Source organism: Cimex lectularius, unplaced genomic scaffold (genome assembly GCF_000648675.2).
Source record: "Cimex lectularius strain Harlan isolate CLEC.00 unplaced genomic scaffold, Clec_2.1 scaffold341, whole genome shotgun sequence".
NCBI lineage: Eukaryota > Metazoa > Arthropoda > Insecta > Hemiptera > Cimicidae > Cimex > Cimex lectularius.
In genome coordinates, this window is record NW_019393064.1 from 44,899 (window position 1) to 60,157 (window position 15,259).

The following is a 15,259-nucleotide window of genomic DNA, read 5'->3' on the forward strand; positions in this document are numbered from 1 at the left end:
AGTTGTTAAAAATTTCTAAATAACTGTTAAGTTAAATAAGTTTTCTTTGTTCTCCGCACGAGCACTGCTTTCAATGGTCGGTGTTAGGCTTAGTAATGTTGAATGTTGATACTTGATCATAACGCAGCGCATAACTGTGTTCTTATTTCTTTGTTGTTGTGTTATCAGTATTCTTATTTTATTTAGTTAATTTACTCTCTGTCGTGTTGATTATGTGGGTAGACACGAATAAAAACAGTTTAGAATATAATTTGGCTCAATTGATTTTATTTTAATTAGTTTTGACTTGTTCAAACGGCTCGGTTATCCTTGAACTTGGTTTCAAACAGAACGTGACCTCTCACTAGTTTCATAACTGTTCATCATAATCTTCAAACCTTGAATGGAAAAGACAACATGACAAATTAATTGTTCTACCTTTATGCGAAAAAATGTTGTCACTAGTCAAAATAATTGTTTAAAAAAATCAAACATGGTTTAGCGAAATATTAGGTTGTGGATTGTTTCTCTTCGACTGCAGGTAAATCTACTTTGTATCAACGTTTTTAACTTTGGTTGACCCATTTTAATTTTAATTTTGAGTCAGTTTAATCTCAATTGAATGTTAATTACAAATTGTCAGTTCTCCAAAATCTGGCTTTACTTACAAATGGCACATGTTAATATTAATAGATGAATTGGTGAATATTTGTTCTGTCAAATGTTGTTCAATGGCGTGCAATCAACAACAAGACTTTTTCAGCTCAAGTCAATTGGAAGTTGTTCATGACTTTGCTTCCCGTATACTCGGTCGTCCTAAAAAGGACAATGATGATCTTTAACGTCTGCATCTAGCCTATTTGGCCTTATCGGACGTTTTGATTCTCAAGATGAGAGCTGACGCACCTCCGCATACGACAGAAGAATGTTACTGCCGCAGCATTGGTGTAGAGGCAGCTCAGCCCCGAGGGGCCAAGACAACCTCGCTCCCCACTTGCCCATTCCGAGGGGTTGGGTTCGCATTAAGCATCGAACCGTATGCCGCGTGCAAAGGGCTACCTAAGCCGAAATACATCAGCCTGGTCTCCCGCGCACTCCCTAGATAGAGAAGGCTGCTCTACCTCCCAGAGTAGTGGGGCTTCCCTAGTGTAGAAACTACCGAATTAGGTCCGGCTGAGGTTTTGTTTAAAGTGGAATTGCTACCCACCCCTTAGAGGAGACCGCCTGTGGTAAAAGCCTCCAATCGAGCTCAGCCTACACCTACGTGCAAAGCATACTTGAGTAGGAGCAACCAATTCACAATCCATTCCCATCCGCCACTACTCACACACTCGAGGGACTTTTCAGCTTAATCATAGCGTCCTCAATGCTTATATGCTGCCGTCCGATCCGCCGTATCCTGTGAGGTCTGGTGTATAACGATGGTCATACGCAAGTTTTGTGCGAAGGTCACAGTTAGAAGGCAGCCTCTTCTCTAAGTACCCACCAGGAGTCTCACCACAGCCAACCTGGTCCATTCCCAATGTAACAGGGGCTGAACCTTGGAAAATTTCTGTTACCCCGTAGTACAGATGATGGTTATGCACCCTCCCCTGTCTATGCAGACAGGATCTGGTACCCTAACCCTCGTGTGTCTCTGATAAGGCACCCGCCGCCCCATGCCAACCTGAGGTCGACATGAGTACAGAGAGGCTCTTGTGCTTTAGAGAGGTTGCCAAGCCCTCAGGGCTACACCATTATTTTGTGCCCGGACACCCCCCCCCCTTGTAAACAAGGGTTGGGAGGGGTCACAGGAAACAATGAAGGAACCTGGAGTGAGAAAGGGACGTGGATGAGGACACGGTACACCTTTCTTGGGCCCCAAACCTTAACCACATTGTACCACCTGTAGTTCATGACACCAGTAATTTTGAATATTGTGAAATACAGTAGTGTCCTTGTAGACGGAAACAATTGGACTGATCCCGGTTCAGATTAGCATTCAGCAGAATAACTTCAATTATACAGAAAACAGTAAAAAAAGGTCTGGTTTATTAAGACCCACTTATAATCAGCTGTACTCGACAAGGGTGATATGTAGTTTGGCCGTTTATGATCATTTCAGTTGGTCAAATTTGGCTTCTCGCCGTCTTAAGCTTTTAACAATGATTTTAGTGAAAGTTCACCAATGAAGATGGCGATCAGCTGAAACAGGTTCATAACTGCACAGACAACAAGAGGAAATCTCTGAATTAAAGGTGAAAGTGCATCAACAACAGTAGCTTTGAACTGTGCAAGGCCGCATAACTGACCCTTAATATAATTCATTTTTATCTGTAAAATATAAAAAACCCGTTAAAAAAAAAAGTAATTACAGTCATGCAGGAGGGCTTAACGTTCAACTACCCATGGGTAATGGACAAGAGGTCAAACCACTTTACAATACTTCTTTACTGCTATTCTCAATTAAAAAGCAATGGGCTGTGATGAGATTCGAACTTAGAACTGCAAACGTGGCAAAAATAGAACTGCTATAAAAACCAATATTTTGCTAACTAAACTTAATTCCACTGTATTGTGTCAGTGAATGGTGAAGTGTCGTTGAACATCTTCCCTGATAATCCTGGTAAATAGACAGCTGAGAATGATCAAGGGTGATAAAGCTACAACTATGAATATACCAAGCTGTTAAAAATCTTTGAGAGTCTGTAAAGCGTTGGTTTTCAAAACTTGTCCGAGGTTTATTCTATGCTAACTATGAAACTATTGGGTTGTCCGGAAAATAATGCAGGATTTTGGTATTAAACAAAAAAAAAGAAACTAGTTACTTTAAAGCAATGTTCTTTAATCAAAATAATTTCNAATATTTTATATAGATTTTTTTTAATGAAAACTTAAAATCCTGCATTATTTTCCGGACAACCCAATAGATGAAATTTTTATACCTGTATATTTCATTTTATTATTTGTTTTAAAGAAATGGTTTACAAGAAAGGCTGGGTTCCCATAAACTCTGTACCGACTATGGTAAGGACATGGGGAGGATGGATAGACGAAGAGATAAAAACTAAGGAAGTCCTTCTGCTAATCACTGGGAACCCTGGTATTTCGGATTTTTACATGAAGTTCTTGTCAATGCTCCATTTCATTTTACAAATCCCAGTATGGATTGTTTGTCATGCAGGTACTTAATATTTGTACTTGGAATTTTTCTTTTTGATTTTTGTTTTAAATAATTATGTTTTTAGGGCACCAATTACCGCCTGATGATTGCGGTCTTAAGATGCCGCCTCTTAAAAAGAATACAAATCTTTACACGCTCCAGGGTCAGGTCGATCATAAGAAATGGTTCATAAATAAATATATTCCTAAAGATAAAAATATCTACTTAATCGGCCATTCTGTTGGAGGAAAAGTCGTGGTGGAATTGTTAAAAGATGAACAGATAAATGAACAAATAACACAGGCTCACTTGTTGTTCCCCACGCTTGAGCATTTTGACGATACGCATAATGCATGGCTTTTAAAAAATGTCACACTTCGCATACTATTTATTCTTAATTTTGTTAGTTGGGTAGGTTCAACACATTTTTTTATTTTTGCTGTGAATTTATGCTTGTTTGTTTTACAGCTTCTGTACAAATTGCCCTACCATATTCGCTTCTGCCTTGTTAGGACAGTGTATTTCTTACGACTTAATTTCTCAATGCCGACGTGTGCTATACATGGTATCGTAAAACTAATTTCTCCCCAAGTTATAAAACAAGCCATCTTCCTTGCTCATGACGAAATGCTTAGGATTAAAGATCTCGACCATGATGTAATTTATAATTTTTAATATTAAATTTTTACTTATCTTAAAACACTTGCCAAGATCTGGTTATTTCCAGGTTTATGAAACTAACAAAAACAAAATCTGGATTTACTATGGCCAGAAAGACGGATGGACAGAGCCGCACCATTTTGAAAATATGAGGCTGCATCATCCGGAAGTCAATGCGCAGATGCTAGATAGTAAATTTGCTCACATATTTACATTCCAGACAAATTACGAGATGGCAGAAGTTCTCTGTAGAGTGATTAAATCAAACTCATAAGCATGGAGATTAAATGAAACTTTTAAGCATGCCAAAAGACCAAAGGTATGGGTAAATAGACATTTCAGTTTTTATTATTTGTGTTACAAATATATTATTATATTTGTTATATATTATAAAAAATAAAACAAATATATTTATTAAAGTGGATTTTGAAATTGTAAAAATAGCTCAACATCTGCAGTCGTAGGTGAAGAAACATTTCAGTTTGACTCTTCTTCTGAAAGAAGGACAGCGTGTAATCTACAATTAAATTCAGTTTAATACTCAGCTAAAAGAAGTTTCCGAAGTACCAAATGTATTATATGGAAAAAAAATTGCCTAATCATTCTTTAATTTCCTTTTTTGAAATACTGTGAATTCATAAATATTCATGTATATGCCAACAGTTTTACAAACCTTTTTGTGATGTATTATATCAATGTATTATTTATTTTATTTATATTGTACCTGCATCCTATTAAAACATAAAATGCCCTTTCACACTTATGTAGTTTTTTTCTTTAGTTTTTATTTATTTATTTTTTAAGTGGTTTTATGACTTACATATTAACTAGAGTACATTCTGTTGATATTTCATGATATATAGTTTTTGGGAGGAAGGGTGGTATAAAAAGGTGGTAAAAAAAGCCTGGGCAACAGTGGGAATTGAACCCACGACTGCAGGGTCTTCTAGCTGAGAGGAACATGCTGATCATTCGGCTACCGTGGTCCGTGAATTCCAATTAAAAATATTAATTGCAAATTTTTTCCTTCGTTCTCATTTTCTTCAAAACTAAAGCAAAATCTATATTTGCCTGCGTAAATATTTATTCTTTAACACTTATTCATTCTTTTTCAATTTTTCTTCCTTTCTATGTTTGCAGAGTTCACTTAAAGATGAGAAATTTTCAAATTTAGCTTTTAATTTTGCTTTTTTAAATTAAAAGAATATTAAACGATAGTTGAAAATACATTTCTAATATAATAAGAAAGAAAATTAATTATTATTTTTATGGGTGTATAAGGAAAGAGAAAAATACAATGGAATTTTATGTCATCAATGACAAACCCAGTCTATCCTAACTCATTTTGTTGCCTTATATCATTGTGTGTACGATTAAGTTTGCTTGCTTGCCTTTTGTAAAAAATATGGTCTAACTTTTTAGCATAATTGGATTGAATTAATTTCTTCTATATTTACCTTTGTTCTTGTTCAGGCATGCTGTGTATGGTTTTCATTTAAATGCATTTTTGAAACATAGGCTTTTCTTCAAAAATATTAGGGGTACATGTGACATATGAGTCTTTCATAATTGGTTTTATTTATTTCATTTTTAAATGTTAAATATCATAGCAGGACTGTAACATATAATTTATTTATGCACCTTTTTTTTTGTCTATTCAAGATATTTCCGCTCTTTATCCAATAATGCTAGTATTTTTAAACAAATTTTGCTACATTTTTGAGCAAATCATGAAAGAGGATGGTATCTGAATAATAGGTTAAACTCTTAGATTGTAATACCTAAAAACTTTGTCTGAGAAGTGATGAACCTGAAATTGGTTATTATTGATCATTAAAGATCTTTAAAGATCTAAATAAAATATAATTTGTTTTACAATGGCCCAGACTGTTTTAATTAAATTGTGATTACTCTTTTAAAAAATTATAGAAAGGCTTTCAAACTATAAACAGCTTTGAATTCAATATTCAAAACCAGCTTAGTATGAGAACTAAAAACGATCACATTTGTCATTATGATGTATAAATCCACCCTCAGGGCAAAACAGGATAAGTTGACTTATGGCCAAATGAGATAAGTGCATATTCCAGTAAGTTTTTAGACCTGACAGATTGGGAGATAAATGATTAAGTTGAGATGGAAACTATTAACTTTTAGGCAAGTTAAAAAGTTAGGTCAACATTTCATCTTGCCTATTTGTAAACTTGAATATCTGACATTCTGAAATAGAATAAGTGTATTTCTATGTCCTAATGTATAATAATTATCTAGGTGCAACAAATATATATATTTTTTCGATACTTGTATTAAAAGCATTTGTTTTGTTGGTGAAATAAGAATTAGTGCTATTATCTCACTTGTAAAATTGGGAAGTTGTTAATACAATTTGAAATCCCATTTTTTCTGCCTAACAAATTGAAAAACTGTATGAGTAATTGCCCTAAATTTGTGTTAATAACTAGATAAGTATTGGTCATGTTATAAATAAATAAATTACTAAACCTATGTACAATGCCATTTAATTTAATGAAATATGAGGACAATAAAACAAGGTTACTATAAAAATTGAATTTGTATCAAAGGTGTAAACTTTAAATCACAATCCTGGGCAGTTTAGTTTTTTAGTTATCCAGTTTTGACCAAGGGCGCAGATAAATAACAAAAAAATTGCTTCTGGTTTCATCTAATGGATAGTTTCAGGCCTTTATTACACTCATAAAATTTATTATGTATAGTCTGTTCAATAATATGACTTCCTTACTTTTTATTTTATTTTTTTACAAGGGTTCGCAACAGCAGAGGTTACATCAACCCTCGGGCTGCCGGTGTTTTTGAAAAAAAGCCCATTTGTAAGTATGTCGGGTTCGAATGCAGGGCCACTCGATTCGAGCCCGGGACTTTCTTACTTTAGCCAGCTTCATTAGTTTTATGCACATAATATGCTGAAAAAAGGGCAAAGTTTAGAAGCATCGTGAATTTTCAAAAGCTGCTTAGTATAGAACAAGGCCAAAATTATCACATCATTGTGATATAAAAATAAATAACTGATAAATAACCTACTTCTGGTTTGAACTAACTTTTCTCGATAATAAAATTTGTTATGTGTAATCTGTTTAACAGTAATTTAACTAATTCTTTTTTCAACTTTAGCTAGTTAATAGTTCATTTAATTGTGTGTTAGATAAATAAAAATTTTCAAATGGAAAAAAAATTTAAATGGATGGATCACAATGTCTTTTTTTCTTCTATGTTTGTCTTGGTTCTTGTGCAGCCGTGCTGTGTAGGGTTTTAATTCCAATAAAAAAACCAATTAAATGCATTTTTGAATCCTTACAGGCTTTTCTTTATAAATATTAGGGGTCCAGGAATAACAGGTCTGGAAGAAAGTTTGGACAAAACGTATCGTTGCATTATTACTGTTAGTAGTCAGTGCACTGTAGTGTCAGGCCTGAGATATGAGTCTTCCAGAATCTGTTTTATTTATTTATTATGTATAGTATATATACAGTTTATTATGTGTATAATTTGTTGAAGTTGTAAGGAGTGGTTTTGAATTAGTTTCAAAATCAAACATATATAAACAAAAAACATTAATATCTCACTACTATTCTCAACACAACACACAACAGTGACACATCTACTTAGAAAACACTCGCTTTGAGTGAGTCCAAATACTTTGATTAAACCTAAAATTTCAATATTGAGTACATCATTGTATAAATTCATATTCACATATTATATGTATTTGTATAATTTAAAGAATTGTTTGTTTAAAGAATTGTTGAATGCTCTGAAGATGATCTTAATAAAGTTCGAAACGTTGGCACGATAAAGAAAATGTTTTTCCAAACCTACATCACACCAGACCGCATCTCAAGATCTCTAAATAATCATTAATTAAAGTTTACTAAATACTATACATTTGTATTATTATTGACCTATTGTTTTTCTTGCAGTATCTTACTAAATTGATTTTGTCAATGCTTAAAAATATATATATTTTTTAAATTTTATAACTTTATAGACTTTATCTTATATAAACTTGTTTGTTAAATGTTAAATTAACAATTTGTTGAAAGAAATCATTTGCATTTTACCCGTGTCTACAAGCTGAATTTATATTAAATTTTAAAATATTGTTTTAGGTCTGCAAAACGATCACGTTTGGTCGATTCAGTCTGGTCCGCCTATTCTCGCTGTTTTTTATCGGGCGCGTTTCACCAATAAAACATTTGTGTTTTTCATTGAATTTCTATAAGTGTAAGATGAAATTAAGATATTATATTAGGTCTGTCTGAAGTAAAACAAAATACTATTTTTTTTTTTTTTTGTTCAAACGGTTTACTAACAGCTTAGTGGTTAGAGTTTTATGTCTACTCAGCAGCTCAACCGTTTCGATAGTTGTCTGCTGAGTACAGTTTAGCTGTCGTACGCGTTTCTGGTGGAGCAAAAAAGCAGGCAGCAGTGGCGGTGCTGAGACTCCGCCCAATGGGCGGTCCTCATGCCCACCTCTGCCGACCCATTGCCGTGCCGACTCGGCCCAGTCTTGGCACGTCTCCTCTGAGGTCGCTTCGACCACCTAGGTCGACGGAGTACCACGGCATTCGTCAAATACGGATTAAGAAGAGAACATTTCTTGAGAAAAAAAAAAATTGGGCGATTTTTTCTTGGGGTCTGCAGAGTGATGAACCTGTAGTTTGGTCATTTTGGTCTGCCCATCCTTATTTAGCCCTCAAACCGACAACAGCTCATAGAGGCAGAACGAAAACGATCAAACAACAGAGAAAAAAAGTTTAACGAACATGCTATTTCTTAATTTTTAGTATCTAGTAGATAAAGCAATCATGGATAGTACATGGTTCTATTATTATAAAAAGTAGAGCCTTAAGATTCACAAAAGGCTTAAATGGATAAGTTTAAAGATGCTACTTCAATAGCTTTAATCCATAAAATTGTAGCATGAGAACCAAACGTACTTGATACATATTGAAAGTACGAGGAATAAAGCAATATTATCTATGTAATATGAACCAAAATAATTTGTGTTTGAGAAACTCTTTAATATTGTAAAATTATTTATTCAACCCCCTCCCAAATTCTACAGTGAAACGTGAATGAACCCATTATTCTACTCATATATTCTAAACATTGGTTGTGGGGGCTTATGATTCCCGTGATAAAACCTAAATAGGCTAGTCTTAAATATAATTCTTCAATTTCACAGTGAGGAATAAAGCAAAAGAATAAAATCCATTGTACGTTTGCACGAAGAAAAAAAATTGAGAAACAGAAATGATTTATATCAAGAGGTAAATAAATTATAGCTAAGCCCTGGATCAGCATAATGCGGAATCAACAATTTCACATGTTAAGAGCCTCGAGGACCTTTTGAAAATGAAACATAAATTTAATGCATTAGTTGGAGTTTGTAGAGCCCCGATTATGATGATAATATAATCCACCGAGATCTAGAGGCAGCGCGTCGGTTTTTCAAGCAATATTTCTTGGATTATGCGAATAAATATACAGGGTGTTCGGCTACTCGTGTTACAAATTTTGCCAGTAGATTGTATATTCAAAAAGTAATCAAAAGTCCTAATTAACTATGGTCCTAAACTCAATAGTTTAGTTTTTAATTTTTTTTAAGATTTCACGACCTTGTTTCAAATAAACAATGATAACTACAAAACTAAAAGGTTTAAATCCGTTGATACCATTGAAACTGAGTTAAATTTCAAATAAGATGTGATCAATACTAAACTTGTAAACGTTCCGGAAATAAGTGTTTTCGTAGCGAGAACTTTGAAAAAAAAATTTTTTTTTCAAATTTGAAAAACTTACTATGGTGATTCTAAACTATTTCCAAACTTCCAGCAAATTTCAGAAAATGTACTCCATTTAATATCCTTTTTAGTGGTGCAATTGCTTTTTAATTACTTTTTTCAAAGATGAAGAAATTGATGAAGGAAAAGAAAAAACCGTGGTTGAAGGTAGGTAAGGTGGAAAAAAAACAAAAAAAACAAGAAAATTTTGAATGAATTTATTAAACGTTAAATCAAAATTAAAAAATGTTGAATAAATTCATTCAAATTTCCTTAAGTTTTTATTTTTTATTATTATTAATCTTTCCACCTTACCAACCTTCAACCACGGCTTTTTCTTTTCCTTCATCAATTTCTTCATTTTTGAAAAAAGTAATTGAAAAAGAAACTACAGTACTAAAAAGGATATTAAATGGAGTACGTTTTACGTTTTCTGATATTTTCTGGTTTCTAGGTTTGGAAATAGTTTAGAATCACTTAAGTAAGTTTTTCAACTTAAAAAAATTTTTTTTTTCAAAGTTCTCGCTACGAAAACCCTTATTTCCCGAACGTTTAAAAGTTTAGTATTGATCACATCTTATTTGAAATTTAACTCAGTTTCAATGGTATCAACGGATGTGTCCAAAACAGTTTTGGAGTTATCTTTGTTTATTTGAAGCAAGGTCGTGAAATCTTAAAAAATCAGAAAAAATTGAATAACTCTGAAACTGTTGAGATTCGAACCATAGTTAATTAGGACTTTTTGGTTCCATTTTGAATGTAGAATCTACGGGCAAAGTTTGTAAAACGAGTAGCCGAACACCTGGCATAAAAACAAAACTTCTAATAAATAACACATAACGCAAAATATTAATAATTAATTAATTATACCTAAGCCGTCGTGGATAATGAATCAACACATTTCATATAAATATAGTTGTGGAACTTTTCGATTTCCGTAAAACAGCAACAGAAACTAAACATGTACTTTTACATTGAAAGAACGAAGAATAAAGAATAATAATGTTATCTATGTACATATGAATAAAGATATGGTTTGAGTGGTGATAAACATTTAATTGGTGGCCGTTACCGATTATTTTGGGTTGCCTATCCTCGCTGGTTTGTTTCTGTCAGAATTACTTCGGCTCCTCGCCATTTTCAGCGGTGAATCTGAGATATTTAGGTTATGTTGCGTTTAAAAACAAATAGACGAAGCTAAGTCTGAGAGACATAAACAGAGAGTTTGGGCAGATCAAAATGATCCTAAACGACCAAATTATAAAAGAAGGCTAAAACGTTGGTCTGAAAAACGCGTTTCGGCCTTTCAGCAACATCAGGGCTGGGTGACACAAACATATAAAAGCGACTCAACGCTGAAGATTACGAAAAGCCGAAATCCGTCCGACAGACCAAACGAATGAGGATAGGCAGTCCAGAATGATCAGTAACGACCACATTTATTCTTTGTGTAGAAATATAGGATTTATATGTACATATGTACATGTAAATTATTATTTTAAAAAAATTGTAAAGTAAGATATAGAATGAAAATTACATATTTATGGCAAATAATGTATTAATTTTGTAATTGTATATTGTACCAGAATGTATATAATTGTATATTGTAAATAAAACAAATTAATTAATTAAATATTGTACATCTCAGTGATGCAATCACCGGAAGCTAATAATAAATAAATTCATTTGCAGTTGGAACCGTCTTTCATTCCCTCTTTACCTATATATATCAACTACTCTTTTGTGAGGAGACGAAAATTGTTGGAGTGTGCCCAATAAACACCCCAAAATGAAGATAAAAACAAAATGAAATAAAATTAAATAAAAACGATATGGCGGAATTGGGACAAATTAGGAAAGGACAGGTGATTAGTAAAATACACAATCGGCATAACATCAAGATCACCTCTATTGTGAAAACTACAAGGTAAAAATAATCAAACTCTTCTAAAAGTAAATAAAATTAACGGAAAGCTGGTATAACGGAAGATAATAACACTAATTATAGTACAAAATAATAATAAGAAGAGGAAGAACAATGAAAGGAACACGTGAATTTTAATTGTTCGAAGAAAGAAACAATATCTTAATTGGAGAAGAGAAGAATAAATCGATAGCTGCCCGATGATGGTACCTAGGTGGCGGACCCACTGAGACAGTGCTGAGCAGAGAGTGAGAGGGGGTGAGAGAGAGGGGGAGAGAGAGTGAGAGTTAGTGAGCGAGAGAGTGAGTGAGTGTATGTGTGAGAGAGATAGTGTGAGTGAGTGTGTAAGAGAGAGTGAGAGTTAATGAGTGAGTGTGAGAGAGTGAGTGAGTGAGTGTGAGTGTGTGTGTGTGAGAGAGAAGAGAGAGTTAGTGAGTAAGAGAGAGTGAATGAGTGTGAGAGAGAGAGTTAGTGATTGAGTGTGAGAGAGGGAGTTAGTGAGTGAGTGAGTGAGTGAGAGAGAGTGAGTGATTGAGTGTGAGAGAGGGAGTTAGNGAGGGAGGGATAAAGGGAGGGAGGGAAGGGGCGAGGAAGAGCGAGTGAGGGTGTGAGAGGGAGGGAGAGAGAGAGAGACAGAGAGAGAGATAAAGCCTTATAACTCTAAAGAAAAAATGATCCTACGTAGAATTGTGATTTATTAATAAATATGTGAGAGTTAGTGAGCGAGAGAGTGAGTGAGTGTATGTGTGAGAGAGATAGTGTGAGAGTTGATATATACACACACACACACACACACACACACACACACACACACACACACGATATGTTTACTTATATAAAACACTAGCAGAAAGCTTCACAGGTTTTTTTTACGCTTTCTTATAAGTGTTAAAAGCTGTATACACTCACTATTGTACATAGATATTTGTTTGTTGATTTATATATATCAAGGATTTTTATTTGTCTCTTGAAAGTGAATAATTGTATTTAAAGCATCCAATACAAATTAAAAACTGAGTTTGACAAACTTAATTAATTTAAAGCTGATATCGAAAAAACAATATAATATTGATATTAATTTTCTTGTTACAATATTCAATATCCAATGATAAAAAAAAACCCCGTCGGTTTGTCGTTAAAAGAATGCTCGTAATAAAGGAAATAAAAGGAAGCATTCAGAGCATCACCAATGTCTTAGAAGTCTTACAATGTGCTATTAAATAGTGTTTCCAATGTCTTTTACTGTTTTTCTACGATCTTAATAACAATTTATTACAGCCATTACGCTGAAGCGCTTTTGAATTGGATGGAAGCGAAACTACACTCGTTTTATTAGCCTGCGTTAATAATCAATACTGATCCAAAGGAGACAGTATCGAAATTTATTCAGGATTATTGTTAAATTATAGCTCAACTCGAATGAAAAAAGATACTTGTATTACTTTTGCACACTAAATGAAAACCAGGAAAAGTGAATAATTTATTTGTCAAATTAACCATTGCACGAGTGCGTGTAGATTGTTCAACTGGTTGACCAAGCAAAACACCTATTGGGAAATTACGCTGTGTTCTGCCGGTTGATTTATCTATGTCAGCAGTTTGATCGATACTTAGCCATCTCTGGTCTGTTTATTCTAGATTTTTTTTCTCAGTAAAAACGATCTCGTCAAGGTAGTTAATTAATGATTATTTGGAGATAGTGAGGTGCGGTCTGGTGTGACGTAGGTTAAAAAAAAAACATTTTCTTTATCGAGCCAATGTTTCGATCTTTATTGAGATCATCTTCAGGGCATGTGTTGAGAATGACACATCTACACAGAAAACAAACCCATTGCGCCCAGAAGATGATCTCAATAAAGATCGAAACGTTGGCATGATAAAGAAAATCTTTTTCTAAAAACCTACGTCACACCAGACCCCACCTCATGAACTACAAATAATCATTGGCTAACGGTCACTAAACACCACACACATGTAGTTAACTAAGTTTTGAATTTATCCATCCTTTTATATCGGAAAACGCTAGAAATTGGTGGGGGATGTCAAAATTGGTGTTAGTCCTAATATTTTTTTATAATTTTGTGGTTTGTTGTTTTGTTGAGGTTTTCGATAATTTCGTACTACCTATACTCACTGTTTTGGTCTCTCAGAATAGTAACGCCAGTTTGTTTTTCAAACGCAATATAAACGAAATATCACACTGACTCAGCACTGAAGATGCCGAAATGCGCAGCCCAACTCAGCGAGGATTGGCAGACCGAAATGATCGGTAATAAAGAATACTGTCAAATATTATGTATTCAGTGGATTTTATGGAGGAAAGCAGTTTATAGTAGGAGATCAAATTGTTTAAAGACCTGCTAAAAACTAAGTCAAATTTAGCCCTCCTTTCTTGTGTATTCTTCAGAACAAATATCATAGTTTTAATCACAGTGGAAGAAGTGGTTCATGAACCAGTTACAGTACCAAAGAAAGCGGTGCTGAATCGTTTCAATATTTCGGATTTGAGAGGAATCCAGACAATAGAAAATAAATTCAAGTGGGAACGACGATTCATTATTTCAATATTTCTAAAAGATTTCGTGTACCGATTTAAAAATCCAAACGTTTTCAAAGCTTTAGTACAGATTGTTGATGTATGCAATTTAACAGATAACTCAATTCCTAAATCTTCAATTTATATGGAGGTATCAACTAACGAATATTAATTGTTATGTTATAAAAATAAATTAACCTAACACATAAATCTTTAATTACAACAACTAAAGTAAAAGGTTTGTTATAGGTTAATTTTTAGGTTTGTTTAGGTTAATAAATGCTGAGATTTCTCCACGTGGTTTGTGGGTTGTTGAACCTGAAATTTGGTCGTTACCGATTATGGTGTACTTATCCTCGCTGTTTAGTTTTCTCACAAACGAGATAAATCAGGTTTAAAAAATATATCTGGGAGTCTAGAAAAGCGGATGTGGTTGATCATTGAATCATAATAAATATTCGAAGAGAACCAAGTGTGAAGATAATGGTAGTTTTTGTACAAGAAAAACAGATTAAACATGTTGCTGCAGGCTTTAATATGAGGATTATTAGCTAAGAAATAAAATATTTGTCGAGTATAATAATAAATTAAATTAACGCGTGAAGTAGCTCGTGCTGTATTGTCTGAAAACCAGAATTAGGTGTCAGAAGTTTACTCTGTGACTGCTGTGAGGTTGCCTTCAACAATACGGAGTCCAGTTCGTCCTCCAGTGTAAATCCCAGCCCAGACCATTACACCGCCTCCTACAAACTGCACTGAAGGGAGCACGAACTGGGGCATTGTACTTATCCCCGTTTCCGGTAGACTCTTCGGCGCCTGCTATCACTATATAGCTGCACCATATTCTTCTGAGTTGCTGATGGCGGGCTGTTGCTACAGGTCGTCTCTCACAAACGATTACGAATTGCTGCCTTGCCAAAACGTCTTGTACTTCATTTATGATCTGGCGGGGCACTATCGAAAGGGTTCCTTCTTGCAGCAATTACAATATTTCTGTCCTCCCTTAGCGTCGTAATGCGCTGAGTTCCACTATCCGGCCTCCTTACTAATGGCACTTCCAGTCTCTCGGAATCGGGCTAAAGCCCGGGAGACCACCCTCAGACAAAAGCCAACTGCCTCTGCGAAATCCAACTGCCGGTGACCTCGATGACTCATTCTCACAATAATATTACGAACTTCTGGTTCAAGATGGTTAA

General features: G+C 34.2%; 1 protein-coding gene across 2 annotated transcripts; it reads left to right on the top strand.

Annotated features, from left to right (window-relative positions):
• Window positions 1-76: 76 nt before the first annotated feature.
• LOC106673140 (lipid droplet-associated hydrolase) lies at window positions 77-4,544 on the top strand. Of its 2 annotated transcripts, none has more exons than XM_014405141.2 (6): window positions 77-520; window positions 2,936-3,142; window positions 3,207-3,532; window positions 3,590-3,778; window positions 3,849-4,100; window positions 4,226-4,544. In XM_014405141.2, the coding sequence occupies exons 2-5, from the start codon at window positions 2,938-2,940 to the stop codon at window positions 4,053-4,055; spliced, it is 927 nt and encodes a 308-aa protein (XP_014260627.1). In that variant the 5' UTR covers window positions 77-520; window positions 2,936-2,937; the 3' UTR covers window positions 4,056-4,100; window positions 4,226-4,544. The 2 variants fall into 2 exon arrangements, with proteins under 2 accessions (XP_014260627.1, XP_024085638.1); XM_024229870.1 differs by lacking the exon at window positions 77-520 and adding an exon at window positions 2,345-2,697.
• The last annotated feature ends 10,715 nt before the right edge of the window (window positions 4,545-15,259 follow it).

Bases quoted from the DNA above. Each gene is read 5' to 3' on its own strand.
- LOC106673140 (XM_014405141.2), top strand. From the start codon at position 2,938: ATGGTTTACAAGAAAGGCTGGGTTCCCATAAACTCTGTACCGACTATG. The intron at 3,143-3,206 runs GTACTTAATATT...TTATGTTTTTAG, and splicing joins ATGGATTGTTTGTCATGCAG to GGCACCAATTACCGCCTGAT. The intron at 3,533-3,589 runs GTAGGTTCAACA...TTTGTTTTACAG, and splicing joins TTCTTAATTTTGTTAGTTGG to CTTCTGTACAAATTGCCCTA.